The following is a 23069-nucleotide window of genomic DNA, read 5'->3' as shown; positions in this document are numbered from 1 at the left end:
TGCTTGTACAAGTACCTCATGCTCTGTTATCTTTGCCCAACTCTCCTTGCCTAAGCCAAATGAAAGCATTTGGCTCAGAAATATGAGATCACTTGTCTTTTCACTCTAGCCTTTGAAGCTGTTATTTTTTTCATTTGTGCTAAGGTTAACATGCAAAATCCATACCTTTCTCCTTTGGTACATCTAGTAGAGCATGAGACAGACAGTAAATACTGTGTATGTTAATAACTCCCTCCTTAAAAATATTAAAAATCCCAAAACGCAGTGAAATAAACTTCAGATAGTCTGAATAGGACAATTCTTATTTTAACTTTACACTCGAAAGCTGAATTCACAATTGCTTAAGGTTTCCTAAGCATTTCTACTATCAAATAAGTTCCACTGCTAGTGGCACTTACATGAGCACAAGCAGGGAAAATACTGAATACCTATCAATGCTTCTAAATGTTGTCACTTAACTTGGCTTCTTCAGAGCAGGCCTCATGTGTACTGGGGCTCCTTACATTCACAATGTCAGTAGAGCAGAACTGGTAGTAACAGTAATTGGACTACTCAGAGGGGGCAGAATGTAGCTTGTGTGTACTATGCTAATCTAGAATGGCAATGTGACATGAAAGACAAGATGGCAGCAGTATACAAACATGCATCATCATACTTACCCAGCTTCTGTCAAAACATGGTATATTCAGTGTCAGAGTAGTAAAAAGTCACCTACCAAAGATTATTTTTAGAATAGTACCTATGTTTGCTTCTCTGATGTATAAAAAGAACCTGAAAGCCTTAAGAGATGTTTTTTTCTTCTGTTTTTTCCCCTATCTCAGACATGTCAGAAATGTCAGTTTTTTGGTCAGGTCATCCCTGGCTTTGCTGGGGGATGGCCTACTGCATGTTTTAGTTGTGCCAAATCTTGGAAAATAGGTCATGTTTAAAAAGTTGTGTAAATCTATTCTCAATATTTTATACTTGCCATAAACAAGGAGATTGTACTACTTCCTAAATATGAGGGGGGGGGTTTCCAGTGCATGCAAACTCAGAGTGGAATTAACTGTCCCATTAGCAAGTACTACCTGTCTTTCAGATCTAGTTAGGATCAAACTTCTCAAACATTGAAATTTAAATTTAATTAGTGTTTAAAATTGGTTAAACATGGATATGAGCATGTGAGCTTAAAAACCTATCAATTGTTTTACTTCTGTTTTTTGGGTTTTCTTTTTTATTCTTGTTATCCACTTTCGTTAGTTCTCTTGTCGTTATGGTCTTCTAGGTTAATTGGGACCTGGAATTTCAAATGTAAATACAGAAACTTCCTTCTGAGAGAGAATTTGGATAACACTTATCCAGAAGATTATTGCATGACATCTGTTTTGCTTTGTTTTTGTTTTTTTTAAAGGTGATCTGACATTATTGTTGGATAACTTCTCTAGTGGCTTCCAGCTAGCATGCATGATAATATTCAAATTTAAGTGGTGTAATCCTACAAAGCTGTCTGCCTCTTTATGTGGCAGTAATGTTGCTGTTTAAAGTCACTTTGATAAATTAAATTATGTGGAGTTTACTATTTGCTAATGCTAATGTATCTTTCATTTTAGTTAAAAAAAAATCCTTCTAAATTTCAAGGAATAAAATAGGAATCAAGTAGATTTTATTTCCTACAGGTACCTACAGCTGCACTTAAATTCTAATGCAGTGTTTTTCTCTCCCTAGTACTTTTGTCCATCTGTTCTCTGTTGTGTGATCCCAATCCAGATGATCCTTTAGTGCCTGAGATTGCACGGATCTACAAAACAGATAGAGAAAAGTGAGTATGGAAGCCAAAAATTGTTAAATTTTTAGCTTTCTCTTAAGACCTCCAATTTGGTCCCCAAGGTTTAAACCCTTGTGATTTTTATAATTGAGGTGGCAATTTTCTCATGGTAACTGTTAGTAAAGCTCACAGAGGGATGTGGAGGGAACAGTATTCATGGAAAAACTTCCCAGAACATTTTCTGCATACTTAAAACTGCTAAGCAGTTGTACATAGTGCATTTCCTTACTGGGAGACCACTTTTTGAAGGTTTTAGTTTGCAGGGCTAGTGTTCTCATTCTCTTATAGCAGGGGTTGGCAAAATTGCTGATCCAGATAGCAGCCAGACTCCATTTCCCAGCCGCCCCTGCCTAGAGATGGCTTGGGCCAGTCTCCACGGAGACCCCAGCTGCTCCTGCCAGGGGAAGCTCAAGCTAGGATTACCATGGAGACCAGCATCGGCTGCACTGGCAGTGCAGGGGGTTGCTCTGAAGCCACTGGGAACTTGGGATGAAGGCAGCTTGCTCCAGAGCCAGGGCAGAGCTGCGCTCTGTAGTGTGCATGCTCCAGGCGGGGACATGCGGCTCTACTCTGGCTCCTTGCAATAGTGACAGCCTGGTCTGGAGCTGGGACAGAGCTGCAATCCCCTGCTTGCACACCCCTGCCTGGAGTGTGCAAGCTACAGAACTCAGCTCTGCCATGGCTCCAGAGGAAGCTGCCCCCATCCCAAGTTCCCAGGGGCTCCGGGGCAGCCCGTTGCGAACGCATGTTGCTGGCGGCTCAGGCTTGTCTCCATGGCAACCCCAGCTTGAGCTTTCCCGCAGGGGTGCAGCTGGAGTCTCTTTGGAGACCAACCCAAGTCATGCGGGCAGGGACTGCTGGGAAATGGAGTTCCTGGCTGACCGGATCCAGCTTGTAGGCCAGACTTGCCCGCCCCTGTGTTACATAGTCTTGCATTTCCCAAACTATGGAGATGTGCATGGTGTGGGAAAGAGGCGGCATGTGTGAATCATAAGGCAATTGGCAGTACCTCTTACTTCAGCTGCCCTCATGCCACCCTTCACCACCAGTTGCCACTTGTGAGAGGAAATGGTGAAGGAAGCATTGGTCAGGTACAAGTGCACCTGACTTTACCATCGTGGGGCATAAGTGCTCAAAGTAGAAAAACACTGCTGTAGGTTAACACCCCTGATATGCCTCACATGATCCCCTGTGCATTCTCCCAACTGATTTGCTGGGTGCATGAGTCATGAACTTGTTTTATTTGGATTCTGAGACAAAATCATACCCTTAATTTTGTTAAACGTATTGTGCATCAAAATGTGTATGCGTTTTTGCAATATTAATTTAAATTACATTGGCAATACTTTAAAATGTGTATGTGCCTTAATTCTACATAGCTAATTAAAGGAAAAATGGCTAAATTCCACCACAGTGGTATCTAGACCAGTGGCTCTCAGCTTCTTTAGATTCAAGGCATCTGTCATGAGACTTGAGAACCCCCTCTAATTTTTATGAATTGAGTGGCATCCCATTTTAAAACACTAATTTATTTAATTAGAGGGCTTACCTTCTTGCAGAGGGAGCAGGCAGTCAGGGTAGATGAGCATCTAGGCAAGGAGAACCTGAGTCTGCCCTTATTTGCTTATCTCCTCATAACTTGATTATCTCCTCACACTTCCTGCGGCATCCTTCAAAAGATCTCATGGCACCCCAAGGTGCCCCAGCATTCTGGTTGGGAATCACTGGTCTAGACGGAGGAAATAGTTGCACAGACAAAGTAAGCAAAAATATCCCTGATTTAATGCACTTTTAAGACGCAAAGGAAGGAAAATAAATTGTAAAGAGATGTGTGGAAGACTTGCAAGCTTTTATGAAGCATATTGTAAAATATTTGCACTGATGCAAATGTTTAAACTAACCTTAATGTTTAAACTAAGAGAGCTGTTTCTGAGCAATTTAATGACTATTGGAAACTAATTCCCACTGTTGGATTGATCTGTAGGTTTCTAACTTGTGACCATCAAATAAATTCAGGACAATACTTCTGTACATCTTGTGAGTAGGGAAGAAAGTGAAACAATTTAGACGCTTGTTTCCATATATTTACTTGATTTCTAGAAATTCAGGAGTAGTTCTGGGGAAATTGAATGCATCTTGTCTGCAGGCAGAGCTGCCTGATTCAGTAGTCAGCAATATGGGCAAGAAATATAATTGTAAATCACGATGGATCCTCAGAGTGAATGTAGGTAGGTCATATTCTTGGAATATGAATCTTGTACTATAAACAAAGCTGCTTTTTTTTTTTTTTTTTTTCCAAACCATCTAAATCAGTGGTGCTCAACCCTTCCAACCCAGTGGACTGGATGAGTTGTGCAGGGGTGGTCCATGGGGTCAGTCCACATGTGGGGCCATATCATCTTGCTTACAGGGTAGCTCTGTACTTGGAGCTGTTGGCTGCTGCCATGTTGATACCTTATGCTACTGGGTCTCCCCACAGGTTCAGAAATTTGGCAGCAGGGGGCAGTGGCAACATTAGTTGGCAGGCTCTCAGAGCCATTAATGCTGCTGCTGCTCTCCTGCTAAACTTGCAGATCTGAGCGGAGCCCGTGGTTAATCTGGCAGCTTCCCTGGGGCTGGATCCAGCTTATAGGCCATAGGTTGAGAGCACCACTGATCTAAAAAGTAAAGCAAGCATGTATCATCATCCTAAGTACTGAACCTTATGTTGCAAAGAAGTGGTCTTACAAGTTGTATTGACATTCTGCATCATAAAGTTAGTTGAAGGTCCCTTGGGGTAATTTAAAGCATTCTGCCTTGTTGTCACAAATATGAAATATGCTGTTAATTCTGGACAAGTGAGACTATGGGACTTGCTATTTGGATCATGTTAAACCCAAACATTATGTTGATGTCATGATTTTTTTTCTAAGACAGTGTCCTGAAACTTCTCTGAAAGTTATCTTTATACACCAGCAGATGTTCTGCTTATAGAAACCGATGGGTTTGGGCACACAAGGAGCTTGGTGCTTCTTAGGATGCCAGAACTTTTCATGGCTAAAACCTGTACCTGCCCTCTTACTGCATCAGAATAATCATTCCTAACAGTTGAAGCCAAAATACAACTTTTCAGATTGCTTTGTTAGTGTTCTGAATCTGGCAGCATCTTGCATATCAACATATACATTAAGTTATTTCTACTTCCCTTATTTTCGATGATTGCTGGGGAGAAAGGAAGTACAAAACAAGTTTTGTTTTGTTTTCTTCTCTAAACACAAACTTAAGAATACCATGGGTTTTAAAATATGCATTATGAGATTTTCATGAAGATATAGTGGGTAGAAAATGTATAAGTTTCAGAACATCCTTGTTTCAAGTGTACACTATCCTTTAGTTCCCCAAAGACCTTTTTAGACCCTGTTCAGCAGTTTTAGCTCTATTCAAAATTTACCGTTTCTCTCTGCCTTTGCTTTGTGTGTAGCATCTAACTTGTTCATCAGATTTGACTGAAGCATCAAATGTTGCTGTAGAGAATTTGGATTAAGTGCCAGGTGTTGAGCTGTAGTTAAAAATTGACTTTGTATGTGATGTGCTAAGCAAAACCTCTTTTTATACACATACAGGTACAACAGAATAGCTCGGGAATGGACTCAGAAGTATGCGATGTAATTAAAGAAATTATTGGATAACCTCTACAAATAAAGATAGGGGAACTCTGAAAGAGAGAAAGTCCTTTTGATTTCCATTTGACTGCTTTCTATGAGCCCACGCCTCATCTTCCCCTGTGCACATGTTTACCTGATACAGCAGTGCTGCGTGTTGTACATACTTGGAACAACAAAATAGAAATACTGTATTCCCCGTACCAACATTGACTCCTAGCAAAGAAGTGTGTGTGTGAAAAGCCAGTTCTTCAATCATAACTTAGTTGTGAGCCTAAAAGCATTCCTTTTTATTGCTCAGTTTAAATCAGTGCGTCAGTGGGGAGGACTGGTGGATTTCATGTACTCCTAGGGGTAGTTTCACTTCCCCGTGGCAGGATTTTTTTTATTTTTTTAAGTGGAATCCTTTTAAACTCATAACAGTTATGAAAAGCAAGGTGAAGAACTTGAAGCTGTTTCTGTATTCATTTTATTCTGAAGGACCTACATCTTAGGTAAATGCTATGACCAACAAGATTAAACTGTACCCACATCCTGTGTTTAAGGTCTAAGTTTAACTGGTCAACATTTAAATGGATTGGAGCTATTAGTGCATCAAGTGGATGTTGATTTGTTTCAACTCTTCTCTTCCCTTCCTCATACTTTTTTGGTTTGTATGTGGTTTCTCAGTTAATACATAGCTAATAGCTCTTTATTTTTTTTCTTAAGTTTTTTTAACTGCTTAGGTCTTTCTGGATGTAAGGGTAAAAATTCATTTGACAGAAAACTTGTGTATATTTAAAGACCCAACTGCTCCCCTGGAGCTTGTACGTTAAAAAATGATTAATCTGTGTAATAAACTGATTACTACAGTCATTACATATAACTTTGTGTGAATAGGCTTTTAATTTTAAGAACTCTTTGTTACAGGCTAAAGCTAATGGTGGATTGTCCCTTAAACTTCTGCGTGCATGAACAGTTGCATTTCAGAATCACGAAGCAGTTTGGTTCATATCTCAAAAGGCTATGCATCTGAACAAGATAAAATATAAGCTTAAAGCACTTACGTGAAATCAGGATGTGTAGTGTGCCAGGAACTTGACTGTTAAAACCAAATAAGCAGTTTACTTTAATGAGAATCTGAGCAACATTTTACCAAGCCTGATGGTATTATTCCCACTTGCATGGGATTTAACACAATGCATATGTACTGTAGGTAAGTGAAACCTTACTTATGTAACTAAAGTAATGGATGTAAAAGGGTAAAATTACCAAACACACATCAGCACAAACTTTCATAAACTTCTCATGAAATGTAGCTTTTACATGATTACTTTGCACTAAACATTTGCAAATGTTCATACTGTTTTAAATTGTACTTGTATGTGTCTTTTGAACAGTCTTCACTTGAATCTCTAGTGAAAATGTTGTTTGAAAATTTTCTTTGTAAACAAGTGTATTTTGCCCACACCATTCATGTGAAGTAGGTGAGTCTGCAGGTTTATCTCCTTTAGTATGATTGTAAAGAGAGCCATCAACAATGAAGGAGAGGCTGTAGCCTCCAGCCACAGGGATCTGTCCCATCCATTTTCATATTCATCTTTACACTCTTGCACAAATGAGGAATAAATGTCCACTGCTTTTAGTCTAAATTTGTTCCACTTGTTTCATCTCTCAAATGTTCTTATTTATGCATTTCTTAATATAAATCTCAGCAAACTTCTGAGGTTTTCTGCATAGCAAGTAAAAATTGCATATACAAACAGGTCTTGGTAACCAGCACATACATTGCTGTTTAAACTTGGCAGACTTGCTTTTCTTATAACTACCATGTAGGGAGGAAGCAGTGTGTTCTGCTGAAAGTGGCCCTGAAACAGTGGAGCAGAGTTTCACTTGCAAAGAACTGTATGACAATATCTTGGACAGGTGACAATGATAGAATACCAAAAACATTTTGGAAAAAGTACGTGTGATTATGCAAAGTTACTATTGTGCTGAAATATCAAACGAGAACTATATAATTACATAATTGCCCAACTGTTTATGGGACAGCATTACTGACTCAAACCAGGCAGTAGGCCAGTGAATTCATTCCTCAGATTCACCTACCAACTGAAGTGTGGCTTGTTTACTCTTATCATTAAGACACTGCCACATACAACTGGAAACAAATAACTTATGCTTCAGTGGTGAGTTTTACGTACAGGAGGCCAGAAAGCTATAGAAATCTAACTCCAAACTTGTCCTGGTCTGTGGGAATGTCTAACAAGCCTGACCAATTTCTGTGGTGATGGTTTCCTGACATTTAATATGTGATGTTCCAGCTATATATTTGGCACCTCACTAAGTGACAGAAGAGAAATAAAATGGGTCAGTATATGATCCTGAACTAAAGCTTTCGGAAAGGTAAATCAAATTTCTATAGAACTGTCAAAGGTACCAGTCAAAGCTTTAAAAAAAAAAAAAAAAAAAAAAAAAAGGTCAAACTAACAGAAAACCCACTTCTAACTCTATTGAAGCATTCAAGTGGAGGGGCTGTTACTAATAGTTGGCAGTGCAATAGTGTGTTAGTCTTTACTAAAATAAGTGTAGCTTGACACGATTAATTGTTTTCTAATAACTTCATTTTGGAGTGAAGCTATTCTGGATAGCTTAGTATAGACCACAAACTTACTGTCAGGTAGCAACACTCTTAGGTTTGCCAGGCTGCTCTCCATAGACTTCTTTTTAAACAGGAAACGATATAGCTGCATTCATGTGGAAGCAATTAAATTGTCACTGAATGGCAGTGGCCCAGTAAGTTTGTCTTCTAGACATGGCCCTAAACTCTTCATAAACTGCCTTAAGTGAAGGGAAGTAGGATAGATAGCTCAATTTTATGTGGCCATATAGTAAGCAATAGTAATATAACATGAAAGATTGGGGCACCAGCTCTGAGCACTAATTTTGGGAGTAGAGGGAGGCAGAGATCGCTGTACAATTTGGCAGCCGCTGCTGCTGAGGGAGCCAAACGCTGCTTGTTATGCCTTTGTAAGCAAACTGTTAATTCTGGACCAAAGCAAACAATGAGTCAGAAGTGGAGCAATACCCTAAGGAAAAACGAGATGGAAAGACAAAAGGATGCTGTTGTATAGATGGAGCTTTGGGTTGGTGATATTCTTGGACCATCAGAGTAACTGGAAAAGTGCAGCCATCTTCTGGCCTAGGTAAGAGGGAAGTAGATAAGTAAGCCATGAGCCAGAAACTGGCAAAGTCATGGCAGTGTTTAAACTTCCATGTAATTCCAGGTGTTGTGTATGGTATACCCACACTTTCACTAAAATGTCTGCTGTGTTTTTAAGGTGAAGTGAAAGGCTTTAAATCTCCTGGGACCCGAGATCACACGTTCTTATAGGCAGCATTACTAATCTGAAATGGTGAAAGAAGTTACAGTCTGGACTCCTTGCTGCTTTTTGATATTGCCTTGTAACTTGGAGCTTGCCTTGATAGTTGAAAGTTTTGGGGTTTTTTTACAATTCCTGTCGAGCCAAAACATTCTATGAGTTCGGTTAAAAACAAAACAAACCTAGTTTTGTTCAATATAATTGTGCGTATTCATACTGTGGTTCACAAGGTTCGAAAGCAATTGACATCCAACATTTCTGATTCTGTTTGTTGAGTACTAACTATTTTTTGTTTTTCTATTTGTTTTATTTTTTAATAAATAAAACTTGGTCTTATTAAGGTCTTTAGACTTGATTGAAAACTCTGGCCTACTTGGTGATAGAATGAACCACTTAAATATACCTGTGTTTAGTTTATTTGAAGTAAAATAAGCTGCGGTAAAGCAAATGGAATGGCAGATAGTTTTAAGATTTACTGAACTGCCCTAATACAACAATGTTTCCTTAGGCTACTGGAATTATCTGCAAATATTTACCTGTATTTTAACTATGTATTTTCTGTAATCTTGACTAAATCTTCAGAAGTTACTATTGCTGTTGTTTTATTCTGTCACTCCTGCATAAACCTATGCCATACGTGTCTTGTGGGATTATGAAATCTTGTATAACGGAAGAGCTCCACCAGCTTTTATCTAACATTAAATGACTGCAATGATGATTGATGTTGAATCTGGCATGCTTATCATAGAGCAAACTGGCATTTTTTATTGAGGGGCTGCCTTACACTTGTACCTTTTCAAACGGGTTTGTTCCTGAAGGACTTGATCTAATAAGATCTTGTATATTTGCATGCCAAGTTACTATGAGGTTAACAGAATGAAATTTATGGCTCAAGATATTATTGGGAACTTGGTTCTGATTTGCATACAAGTACTGTAGTTGATGTCTTCCATATTGTTCTGAAGTTGGGATGCACCACAGCATCCCTTCAGTAACTGAACAGGTAACAGCTATAGCATTGAAGCTAGACTGACTCTAAAATGAGCTGCATGTTTGTGTCTTTACTGACTACTTAGTTGAGCCTGCTGTTCATGGTAGTCGAGTGTTGAACCATAAGTGTCTTTTTAACTGTGTATTTCTGTTCTTACCTTGCATCCAGCATAGTGTTACCCATTTCCTTTACATTTTCTCCTTTGCTGGTATTGGCCCAGCAGCAGTCTTTTCTAGTTCTCAGTCTGTAGCCAGCCACAGAAATGCGCTGGTTTCTACTGCTTTTCCTGACCTATCCTGTTCATCAAATTGCTGTGCAGTGGCAGTGAAATGGCTCTAGGAGTGCCTGTCTGACTTGCTATTCTGCTGATCTGGTGAATGCATTGAAGCCCTTCAGGAAGAAAAATGGGAAATATATCTCTGTTAAAGCAGCTTTTCTTGTTTTCTCCAATAGGCACTTCCCATGAGCCACTCCGGCTCTTGTTACCTGGACCAGCACAGTGGTATGTGGGAGGTGCAGTAGAAAAATGTATGTCTTCTGCTAAAAGCCAGTGAGGAATATGTCAAAATGTTATTTTGCTGTTAATAGCTTGAGTGACATGGCGCATACTTTGCTATCACTTCTGGTAAACATGCTCTACAATTCCATTGCAGCCAGAAAAGCCCCTCTAGCTTAGGCCTTGGCTGTGACCTCTTGCCCCAGCAGAACATGAAAACTTTCTTATTTTATTCTGAGATGTCCTAAATTCAATAATTTTCAGATTGTAGATGACAGAGCTCATCTTCCCTCCTCCCAGTTCTTTCTTAAACCAGCTACCCTGAAGCATTTCATTCTAGTTAGTTCAGCATAGGATGCTCTACCCTATGCCTTGCACATTTTTCTAAATCAGCTGGACCCCTGCCTCTAGTTTTAATCAGAATTGCTCCCTTCCTTTCCTTGTTTTGCTTTCTGTGTAGCCTGACCTCTTCATAGCTGAATGGTAGATGAAGCCACCCTGAAGTGTCTGCTTCTGAGAAATCTACAAAATTGTGACTCATTTTCAGGGGCAAGGGCTAGGCATTTGCCCAAGGGGGAGAAGGGGTAGGAGGGATCTAAGATTATTCTTAAGGGAACGTGTACCAAGATGATAGGTTTTCTTCCACCCACCAGTCTTGAGCACTCCAGACATAAAGGCCAAAACTAGCACACGTAATTGCAGCCACAGAGGCAGTAGGAGATGGTCAGTATTGTTCCCCACACATTAGATTGGGAAGTCTATGCGAATAGATATGCTCTAACATCTGTGTGCATTATTGTAGTATCTTGCAACTGGTCTGTATTAAATAATTCCATGTAAACTTACTCCTGGCTTGATTCCTTCTTTTGCTTAACTTCTGTCTTCTCTTCCTTATTTTTAAACTGTCTCTGTCTCCCTTGTTCCCTTTATCTACTTATTTTTGACCAGCTGCTCATTTCAACTCACCACTAGCCCTAATCTTGGTTTTCTGAGCATCCTGCCCCCCTATATCTGGCTGGCAGCGCAAAAAATTAAATAGTCTAAGTAGCTGGTCTATCCAGCCACTACATTGAGGCCTGTGCAGCATAGACCTGCTGTAGACTGTCCACCAGCTGCAAGCTCTGTGCTTTTCTCCCTGAAAGGAAAGGACTGGAGCTGAGACTGGTGGAAGCAGCAGCCATCACAACTTAGCTGTGGTCTTCTACCAAAAAAGTAAATGCTGCAATGCTTTTTTTTTGTTTGGGGGGGGGGGTTGTGTTTTGTTTGCTTGCAGCACTTTACAAGTTAAGCAACCTTGCCCTTGCTGGTGCCCAGAACAGTCCTTCTGACTGCCTAAGGAGCACCAGACCATATTTTGTGACTGTCTTAAGGGGGTTTCATGTTCTTTTATTCCCTCTAACAAGAAGCTTTTACTATCAACTTTATGTACTGGCCTCAATCTACTTTTTATGGTCAGACTAACCTAATTTTATAGTTCTCATAGTAAATTCAAAATGTGCCTTGTCTAAACTGGAGTCTAATGGGGTTCTGTTTGTGTCAATTTCTGGAGGGAGGTGCCTCTTGTGGTAGAAGGCCTCTTGGTTCTATGATGCACATGCATTCAGTGGATCATTTGCTTTGTGCACTTTGAATTTGCACAGGTACATGTTAAATCTCCTTAATGCTGGCCCCCTTCATCCCTCCCTTCTGCTCTGGGAAAACACTTGGCATTAAATCTCCCTTGTGGAAACTGGAGACCTTTTAATGAACCAGGATTCCCTACTACTGTGTTCCTGGTATTAGCCCTTGGAGAAGGTGAAAATGAATCCTGCTATGGAATCACAAGCACCTGAATCCTCATGAAACAAGAAACTTTGGTGTACACTAAGAATTAATATTCTGTGAGGTCAGTTAATATTTAAGAAAGAGGCTTCCCTTAGGAAACAGGGTTTCTCTGTTTTGCGGGGGGTTTGCATTCAGATGACTGGCCAGGAAGAGTTAGAACCCAAGTTATTGTTGATGTTTTTTAACCAGGACTGGAAATGGAGCAATAGCATATTTGTTCCAGCCCAGAAGTGCACTTAACAGGTGTCCCTTTCACAAAAGGAAATGCTTTCTATTGACAGTAAAGGTAGGAAAAACGTTTTAACTCAAAGTAAACTAAGTGGTCTGCACTCATGATGTGTAAGCATAGCAACCTAGATCAAGCATTTTGTGAAGACACCAGGAAAATCTAGTTTTAAAGGTTCACCTTTCAGTGCTGAGCCCAGCATCTTTCCCCAGTGGTCTTGAACCTCACTCAGTCTCCTTCTGAAGCAGTCCAAGTCTTGAGGGCTTACTGATGTTGGCCTGTCAGTTTGGGAGCACAGTGCACCAAATATGGTGATCACTCAAAATCCTTGGAGCTGGATGCCATCAGACTTGTGCTGCTTGTCTTAAGGGACCTTTGTATAAAGTATTGCACTCTCATCAGATAAGGATGTAATATTTGTTGATCAACAGTGTGGCATCGGAGATGGGAACTTAAAGAAATTAATCTGTCTGACTGGAATAGAAGAAAGATTCTTCTGGGGCAATGATCTTGAAGGCCAGAAATCTCCAGTTTGAAAAGCAACTCCTGTGATATGTCCATTGTGGCTAGAAATAATGTCATGGTTCACAAATTGTTCCTATGTAGCAAATGCAGAATTTGAGAAATAATTCTTGAGTAATAACTCTAAACTCTGGGATTTAATGTCCCCCTGAGGAGTGCTCAAAATAAGATGTATACAGCTGACTTCCAATTAATCTATTTTAGTCTGTTGTCTTGACACTGCAGGCCTGCTCTACATGAGTGAATCATAGATGCGTTCTACATAGAGTAGCTAGATTATTGTTTCAGTACTAGTGGTTTTCTCAGCTGGGTGTACACAGGAAGAAGGAAAGGAAGAAACCAATTTGGAAACAGCAGGATGGGAGCTCTTGGTTGTGACCCTACAGAAGAAGATGAGGTGGCAACACCATAGTCCTATGGTTTGAACAAAGAAAATGAATTGGGTACGAGGAAGCAAATGTGCCTTTTTGATGCTTAAAAGGATAAACTTTGAGAAAATAATTTGAAGCAATTCTGTTAATATTTATACAAGGTGCATATATGCTTTCCTTTGAGCAAGAGAAATGGTTAGGTAGTGCTTGCTTTGTAATTTTATCAAACAGGTTTATTCATGGATACATCCACAATAGCTTTGGAGTCTGGGAAGTTAAACTTCTGTGGTAGTGTCTGTACTATTAGCATATATAGTCAAAGTAGTCATGTAGTGTGAGTTCTTTGTATCATTACTCAACCTGTGGTACAGAGGCAGCTTTTAAAGGTGGTGGTGAACAGAAAGTGATAGTGCCAACTCTAAACTTTAACATCTGTCAACATACAACAAGAATTAAGCCTCATTCCTGCAAAATTAGGCACTTGTTTATGAATGGGAGTTACTCTATCAAGTTCAATGTGATGGTTTACATGAGTAAAATTGAGCACATGAATAGCAGGGGTGTGCAGAGTGGGCTGTATTAGATGCTGATTCGGCCCGAATCGGGAGACAGTGATTCGATTCATTGATTCGGATCACTGTCCCAACTCTATTCGGCCAAATCCGAATCTGAAGATTCGATGCTGATTTGGGGAATCAGCAATTTGGCCATAGACACAGCTTTAAATGTTTTTTCTACGTACCTCGAGGTACCAGGCATGGCTCGTGAACGCTAAGATAGTGGGGCGGAAGGAGCATCCCACAAGGCGGGGCCGGGGGAGCCTTGTGTGCTTGGTGGTGGACCCAGAAGTGAATCGGAAGTACTTCTGGGTCTGCTGCCAAGTACATGGGGGACCCCCCTGCCCCCTCCAGTCTGGCAATCAGCTGTCAGGGGACCCCAGGTGCCCCCCCAGACCCAGGAGGCACCAGTTGCTGAGCCGGGGGTGGGGCACATCACCATTTCAGCATTCACGAGCCACGTGGTACCCTGAGGTATGTAGAAAAAAACATATACAGCTGTGTCTGTCTGAATCGTCGAATCTCTGATTCAGTTTGGAGAGATGAAAGGATTTTCCCATTCAGATTTGGAGGTCTGGACACCAAATCAGGGGGAATTATTGCCGAATCGAATCAGTGACTGAAGCTTTGCACAGCCCTAACGAATAGCCTGTAGGGAATAGAGGTATTAGCAGGCATGGCCACTGTGGTGGTTGTGCCTTAACCCAATTTGTCTTGCTGTTTATAATGTAGATGTTTCCCCTTCCCCTGCTTTAATTCTGCTACCGTGTTGGGGAACCAGACAACCTGGTTATACCTTTCTTTCTACTATTAGCACAAAAGGTTAAATCTGTGACTGAATGTGCTGATGATATTTCCCTGTGTGTATTTCCCTCTGCCCTCTAAGGTGCACTTTGTATGGCTGAGGCACTATTACATAATGGCACAGACTATTTTTGAACACAAGCAACATGGATATACAAGTTCAGCCATAAGGTTGTTGGGTATTTTACAAAACTAAGGCTAGCTACCGAGCCATAACTCGCCTATTTAGAGGTAGGTGAGAGTCAACATCTTTACTACGATAATTGTCTAATACATGCTGGTACCTGTAGACTGCATAAATTGCAGTTACTCTAATTTTATAGTAACACTTCCCAGGATTTAATCTCTTGAGTGTATAAAGTCAATGTGTATAAAGGTTGTTGGCACCTTCATCTCTTGATTTCTTCAAATCGAGACTGGATGCTTTTCTGAAAGATGGATTAGCCAAGTGGGACTCACTAAGGATAAGGAACTGCAGTGTAATGGCCTTAAATATACAAGAGTTTAAACTATGGTCCTTCCTAGTTTCTTAAATTCAAAGTATGAAACCTCCGTATGTTCAAAGTTTTGCTGTAATTGAATAGTTTCCAGCACGCTGTGGTCCTTCATTTGGCGTTATAAACACCTACCTGAATAATAAAATTCCCCAGTCAGGCACTGCACCCCACCCACCCACAAACTCATGCTGCAATCTTTTAGTGAAGAGATGGGTTTGGCAGTGCCAAATAAATAAGAGCACTGTTCAAGCAGGGAAGTGAACTCCAGAGCTGAGACACCCTTGAAGATCAAACCCCACCACAGCAACTCCATCTCCTATCTAGTGAGGGAATTATACTCACACTTGTACTAATTGCAGCTGAACCATTGTGGCATGGAAAGAGTACAAGGGCAAGCACTAATTTTAAAGTGGGCAACACGGTGTGTTCTGCAAGGGAATTCTTATCATAATGGCCCTGGGAGCGGATAAGAATTTTTCATTGGGCTTTGGTTGGGATAATTGAGTGTTCCACACTTGACAAGGCTTGCTGTAATGTAAAATAAGTGTACAATTCTGCTTTGTACCTGGACATTTTAAAAATTAAATTTCAGTGCATTTCATCCCATTTTTCTACAGTATCATTTTTTCTTAATTTTTTTTTTTTGCTTTACCATGTTCTATTAGTAATAATATGCTTTAAATGTTACACTTATAGGTTACATGCTACATTCACAGCCTTTTGTACTCTAGCAAAATTAAACACAACTTCTACAGCAGAGCCCCTGCTTTTTGCAGCATATGGGGCAGCAGAGTGACTTTTTTTCTTTTTCCCAGCAAATTCAGGCAAATTTTAAAAATAAAGGAGAGTGAGAGCTATAGTTGACTTGAGAATGGAAGTAGATGGTGGGCCTGGTACATAACACCTTGTTGTTTGGAAGCATAGCCAAATTTTGAGTGTGCAGTATGCATCTGTTGAGGTTTGCTAATTGAAAGAAACAGCATGGAACAGTTAACTGCTGGAAAAAGGTGGGATGTACCTGGGAGTCAGTTTTAAGCTTCTTAACTTTAATCCTACTCCTTGTTTATTTCCTTTTTGTCTGGGGTAGAGGTGATGTTAGACTCTTCCCTCCAGGAAAGGATGTAAAAATCCTCTTTCCCAATCTAGCACCACTTGCCTTCACATTCCAGAATCTGTCCCAGTATCTAATGACAATGAATAAGCACAATACCTGGCTGAAAATAGGAAATGATCAGCAGTGCAATGGTTAAGACCATATATTTAAAAATAGCAATGAGGCACCCTTGAAAGTGCGTTAGTAGGATATGGTTGCGTGCCACTGCATGTGTTGAAACCAGGCTGAAGGCAGAGTGTATCAGGAGCCTATTTATATGCACTCTGTACTACCTTATTTAGACAGCTCATTAATTTTACATTTTTTCATAAGTAGGTTCATCGTTTTATGCAATACATACCTCCACTACTTCCTAATACAGTGTTGAGAGAAGAAGAACAATCTTTTCTCTCCTCATTTGGGGATACTGCTCCTTCCTGTTTTCAAACCTTCTTGCTTTCTTTTATTCGAAAATTTTGTAGACAGGCTTGGACCCCTCCCCTTCCCTTCCCTTCCCACCCATGTGACTGGATCTGCAGAATGGTAGCTATTTCTTTCAGAAGCTAGGTATAGTTCTCACTGTCTTTTAAAAATCAAGGCTGGGATTTTCAAAGCTGCCAGATGCTGGATTCCCATTAAATTGACTGGCAACTGCTTATTGAAATTGCTGAATTCAGATGAGTGAATGGTTCCCCAGTTATCTCTTCTAATTCAACCATTAACTTCTTCAGTAGAAAGTCGCATGGTACAGCTTCATGCATTGGGAGAATTTCAAACCACTCTTTCTCTTCAATCTCTTTGCTGTTCCAACTCTCACCTGCCTCTCTCCATCCCCCTCTTCACTGGGTGCCTGCATATCACCAGTGATCCAGGTTTTCCATGGAACACTGCAATAAAACCCAGATTTTCTCCTTTTAAGAAGAAAAATACAAGAAACAGCAGGTTTCCCATTGCAGGCTGGCAGAGTTCCTGCCTGCAAAGGGTCAGGGGGGTGGGCGGCCAGAGGAGGGTGATCAGTACAGGGTGCCATGTACATGTGCACATGTACACATGCATGTAGCAGCCTGGAGAACAGCTCCCACAGGTAAGTCCGGGTGGGGGGGGAATTGCACCCATGGTGAGGGAGAGAGTTGAGCAGGGCTGGGGCTCACCCCAGGGGGGCTGTAGGTAGGGAGTGAGGGGCACCAGCAGGGCTGAGGGGCTGTGGCTTGAGAGGGGCCAGGGCATGGGCAAGGCACTGGCATATCAGGGCTGCTCAGTGCCACAGCAATGCTGGGGGTCACTCACAGCCAGACCCCACATCCTAGTGAGCAAAGGGGGCAGGGGGAGCTCTGATTTTTTTTTTTTTTTTCCCATGAAAAAAGCCCAAAATTAAGTGCCGAAATGCATAGGTATTTAGAACATAACTTAAAGTGATTGAGGTACTGGTAGGCTTCCAAATTGCTTTAAAATTGTAAATATATCAATAAAATGTGTTCAATTGATGTAGGTAGAGATCAATATAATAGTGTTTCATTTTAATTGTGGATTTGGAGGGGTTTAATTAGAGAATTTTTGGTTTTTATCAAGGAATTCACGATTGTTTTTAAACAAACCAGGATCCCTGCAAAAACGCACACGATGTCGGAGGAAGTGCTTTGTTGCCTGTCAGTAATCCTGCTGTGTCACTGGTTCCATTTGTTACCAATGTAAATGCCAAAGGCAGCTTGCAGAATTGTGAGCACCATGCTGGGCCCAGCATTTGTGTGTTAAGAATGGAAAGGGTTAAGCTTTGCTCCTTCAATGTTATTTTTCTCTTTCTAGTTTTGGAAGTGAGGAAGGTGCTGGATGCTGTTGGGTGCACAATGAGACACACCCTTATGAAACTGCAAGTAGCTAAATGGTTAATCATTTCAGTGATTTAAACTAGGCAAAAATCACTTGTCCTCTTTGCCCCATTACATGTAATTATGCAGTTCCATGGAGTGCTGTTTAGGATGGTGCTTCAGTGTGTGCTGAAGGGTTTTCTTGAGCTGGGGCCAATAGGCATAAAGATGCATTAGGTAGCAGGGCAATGGGATCCTACCTTGCATTACTTAGTGCATCACCTAGACCTTATTCAGAAGCTGAGCCAACCAGCTGAATGGCATCTTTAGATAGTGTCTTGAGCAGTCCTCAAACAGATTTGTGAAACTACTGAATTTGAGGGGTAGTTTACATGTCTGAGCTATTGTTTCAAACTGCCCGTAGCTTCATGCAGATAACACATGGGTTGTTTTTATTCCAGTATCTTTAAGTTTTCTTTCTCCTTGAGACTTTACCTTTATTTATTGAGGCATCAGCCTAACATTTCAGCTGGGGGGGTTTTTGGGCACTAACATCCATTGGGGACTGAGCTTGCACTTGGGCTGTCTCTTGTGTGCCTGAATGGAGCCCCCTTCTCAGTCTCATGTCACCACGTGTGGCTGAGTGGGAACCCAAAGTGTTCAAGCCTCTTCATCCACTGTAGTATTCACACCTTGTTTTGCAGATATTTATAAAGAGATGAGTATATTATTAGTGATTTTTATAGCATTCATTTTTCCTTTTACTTTTTTGTTTTGCCCGAGGGCTTCCTCTAGTACAGAAACCAGTCTTGAGAACTGAAAACAAATGTTTTAAAGATTGTCCTTCATGCAAGACAGTGATGTCTCCCAGTGACAGCCATGCCAGATGGTGCCTAAAGAGTGATGGTCCATATGTAAATTATTTTGTAAGAGAAACCAAAGGACTACGGGGATTCAGAGAGAGGAGGTTCTTGTCAGAGAGGTCAACAGGCTTCTCTTCTAACCCCAAAGTGCTTTAGGCTCAAACACCAAAGTACTTCTCATTAGAAAGGGCATCTGCCAGCCCCTCTGTTCAGAGTTGTGATTGCTGCTCTTAGACTCCTCTCCTTTAAAAATTCAGGGGATGGAGAGAGGAAAAAGAGCATTGTCTAGGAAGGGAAGAAATCAGATAGATGCCCTTCTCTGAGGTTTTCCCAGAGTCTCAAAGCCTCTTGCATGTCAGGGCAAAGTGCAGGTTGTTTGCTATTGCACCCACTTGAGTGCTGGTCACTTTGAAGAAACCTCTGAAGAAAAAAGATCAGATAGCTTGGAGCATCTCAAAGCAATGGTTTTTTGCATTGCTTCCCTTCTGTCTTCCCTTTTTTGGGCTTATGTAGAAGTAAGCAATAGAGTGAATTTACAGAGCACTAGTTACTATGGCTTAATTTCCAGTGTAGGTGCTGTTAGCGCAGGGTTGGGCAAAATGTGGCCCGCCAGGCCATTCTATCTGGCCTGCAGGGCCCCTAAAAAAAATTTAGAAAATTTAATATTTATCTGCCCCTGGCTGCCTATCATGCGGCCCTCGATGGCTTGCCAAAACTCAGTAAGCAGCCCTCCGCCCAAAATAATTGCCCGCCCCTGTGTTAGTGTGCACTGGCAGCTCTCTGTCATGGCTTACTTTTCTCACTGGCCCAGACCATCACCTTTTTCGTTAGCTTTCCCTCCAGTCCCACTCCCCGCAAGCTGGCTTGATGGACTGTGCTCTGCACGTAGCTACTGCTGCCGAGTGTGGGACACATAAGCAATATCTGCTTGCCTCACGGGTGGAGTGGGTTGTGATCAGCTCACAATACTGGAATGCTAAGTGCTGCATGTTACAGTGCAATTTTAGGTATTATTTATGCCGATGGTTCTCCATCTTAGATGCGAAGCCACCTCTGTTTAGAATCAAGGCACCCCTTGGAAATGCCAGCTCTCAGTTTTCACTTGTTTATTGACTATGAAAAAATAATATAACATTTCCATTGCAGAGAACTCAGGAAGCCCACAATAGGTCAGAATGTTTGTAACGCTATGGATTTGTGTTTGAGATCTATGGGCTTATTGTGAGCCCTGTTTGCACACACAGCGATGCTTACATTGTATGGCACCCTGAGGGGATCTCAAGGCACTCCCAGGGTGGCACAGCACCCTAGTTGAGAACCACTGGTTTATGCCAGCCCTGCAGACCCAACTGCTCCAGATGCCAGCTCAGAGGAGCAGTACGACTCTCTTCATACATCCTGGGAGCTGGTGCATGCTGTGACGCTCGCCCTTTTCATTTGTGGAGTTACACAATTGCTCAGTGGCACTGTCCCTGGATGCCTGTCCCCTTGGAACTCTGTCCTATGGACAGTCTGACTGCCCCTATTGTGGCTCCATTTAGCACATGGAAAGCAGCTATCCTGCTTTCTCAGGCCTTGGCATCACAGAACTAGTGTGAACACCGTTTGTGAGTCACTCTGTCAATGTGGCAGTTCAGATACCACAGCAACAGGTATTCTTCCCTGTTAAAGATTAAATATAAAGGACACATCTTAAGTATAAATGATGATGCTGGCTTTCAGCATGTGTCCCTCTACCTCCTTCTGTGGCCAGAGCAGTCCAGCCCCTTATTTTGTTTGATGTTATGAATTATGCCCAGGGAAACATCAGGAAAGGATTTGAATGGTATCTTGTTTACTTTAATGTTCATTTCAGCTACACCTTGAGTAGGAGAATAGCTAGTTCCCTGTCGAGGGCTTTGTCAGCAGGAGTTCTTACTGGAGCACAGGAACATGCAAAAGTGAAATGGGCTGGATCTCTGAGCAGAAAAAAAGAGGCCCATGCTCAAATATTTCAATTAAAACAGGCCAGAAATAACTGTTGTGATAATCTAGTGCAGAGGTTCTTGGACTCTTTGAACCAACAAACTACTGCCACCCCTCCAAGGCTTCCTGTGAGCCAACATGCAGCCTTGGCATCAACTTTTACTTGAAAGCACCATAAAGGCCTCTGTTCATGAATGTGTGCTGCTCCTGTGAGATGAGCAAAGATTGTCATAGTCAGGATGCCCTGTCTTAGTAGATCAAGGTCCAGAGCTTTCTTTTGCAGTCCCCAGACCAAATTTAAAAAGGAACAGTGTGAGTCTTTCTGGAATAGTACCAGAACTCCTGTAAAGAAGAGAGGAGGTTAGTTATGTATGTATATACATACACACACGCATATGTTTTTCTGTTTTTTGGAGAATATTAAAAACAAAACAAAACCCCAAAAACAAAGCACAACTCCACAGTTGTGATTTGAGCTTAGGGTTCCAGGCTTGATTGTTAGCTGTGGACAAAGGGAAATGTGGCTCTAGTCCTAAACTCATCAATTTTACAGATGACCTATTGAGCAAAAATGTCTTTTCTTTCCTCATGTTACTTTATGCACATCTGAAATTTTCTCAAGTTACCTGTTCATTAACCTTACCTGTCTCAGATCTGGTCTCTCTTCCCCCTATCCTCACTGGAGGAATTGAAATAGGAGCTTGCTTAGTCATTGCTGAACCTTTCACAAAGAGTTTCTTCTAAGCATGTGCCTAAAGTTTTTCCCTGTCTACATTAGCACCCAGTACACAAACTTCCCAGAATTTTGAAGCACGCTAGCTAAAAATCCTTTTTCCTAATTAGATTTCAGTCTCATGAGAGAGAAAAAAGAAAGAGGAGGGAAACTAGTTTAGCCTTTTTGATGCATCAGAAAAGTTTAAAAAATACAAAAGGCATAGGTTCTGTTTGTTTGCTTCCCTCCCCCGTTCAGGTCACCATAAAATGATGGGATTTTTTCCACCAGCAGAACTGAACACCTGCCAACCATCACTAGCATTTATCCTGCTAGACAGACAGGATGATTCACTGTTGGAGTGAGGAGTTCACAGCCCAAACTAGCTCTTATCTGTTCTGAACTAACCCTGGGTATTCACAAGCAAGTGAGAATGGCAGATAGCTCAAGGATTTGTATACAATCTGTGGCCCTCCCTGGCTGCTGGTGACAGTATGTATCAAGAGCTTTGCAGCTCCCATAGACTGCTGTTCTTTCTGAGGGAGTGTCTGGGCTTGAAGACTTGCTGGCATATTTAATCTCTCTGCTTTCAAGTGCCTCAGTATCAACCATTCCTGGATTCAGCTCTTGGGGCCTGTAAATGCAACAAGCTGCACAGGAGGTCACTGATGCAGATAAATGGTACTTTACATAGCTATAGCACCTCTCATCTAAGGTGCTCAAAGACATCGGCAGATAGTTGAAGCTCAAGGTCCCTTATCCATGCAGCTTTATCCACATTTTTTGAGACCAGGAAACAGATGGAGGACTCTGACTTCCAGAGGTGCAGAGCACCCCAAACTACAATGGAAGGCAGTGTCCTTAGCATCTTTGAGGCACTGGCTGGCAACTCCTTGGGATGTTTTTCACCAGTCTCAGAATACCAAATATTTTTCTCCTTTTGAGCTCTATCTCCTGTAGCTACATAATTAGATGAGAATCATGGTAGCTACTTTTTCAAAGTTATGTCAGCATGGATTTGACTACGTGGCCCTTGAGTGCTTGGAGTCGTCTTGAATAGCTAGGGCCATGCATGTGCTTTGATGTGTTATGCTCCAGTGTGACCTGCCTAAAGAATGGAGCAGCCATGACCCTGTAAAATCACTCTTCCCACCTGCAGCAACAAGAGGTAACCTGATGAGTGTCCAGCCTGCTATTTTTCTTGAGCTTCAGGTTTCTTATTCAGTGAAGAAATTATTCACTCATAATTGTATTTTATGTGGCTGTTCCAATTGAGGGGAATGCTTCTTAGACCCTGTGCTTCATGTGATGGTCTCATGCTCTTAAGTGACAAGGGAAGCAGATGTCATTTTTCCTTCAGGAAAGGGCAGGTCCTGGACAAACGCTTGGTTTATGGGCAGATGGAAAATTTCATTTCTCCCTGGGAAGAGGAGGTCCACCAAGCCAAGGTCTGTAGAACGTATCCCAGGTATTGGTGCCATACCCATGGGACCATAGTTCAATAAACAGCAAGAAGAGGTCATTGAGAAGGAAGAT

The 23069-nt window shown here is 41.4% G+C and overlaps 1 protein-coding gene across 1 annotated transcript in view; it reads left to right on the top strand.

The window, feature by feature from the left end:
- Window positions 1-7703, top strand: part of UBE2D2 (ubiquitin conjugating enzyme E2 D2) — a gene marked incomplete at its 5' end in the record, with an annotated part of 57772 nt that extends 50069 nt beyond the window's left edge. Inside the window, 2 exons of the mRNA XM_025206159.1 lie at window positions 1705-1798; window positions 5407-7703. Of these exons, the coding sequence (XP_025061944.1) occupies window positions 1705-1798; window positions 5407-5452 (140 nt within the window). The remainder of the gene's footprint in view (window positions 1-1704; window positions 1799-5406) is intronic.
- Window positions 7704-23069: the final 15366 nt, after the last annotated feature.

The sequence above is a fragment of the Alligator sinensis genome, unplaced genomic scaffold (assembly GCF_000455745.1).
Source record: "Alligator sinensis unplaced genomic scaffold, ASM45574v1 scaffold156_1, whole genome shotgun sequence".
Lineage (NCBI taxonomy): Eukaryota > Metazoa > Chordata > Crocodylia > Alligatoridae > Alligator > Alligator sinensis.
Note: the sequence above shows the minus strand (reverse complement) of the source record. Positions and strands in the feature narration are given on the sequence as shown.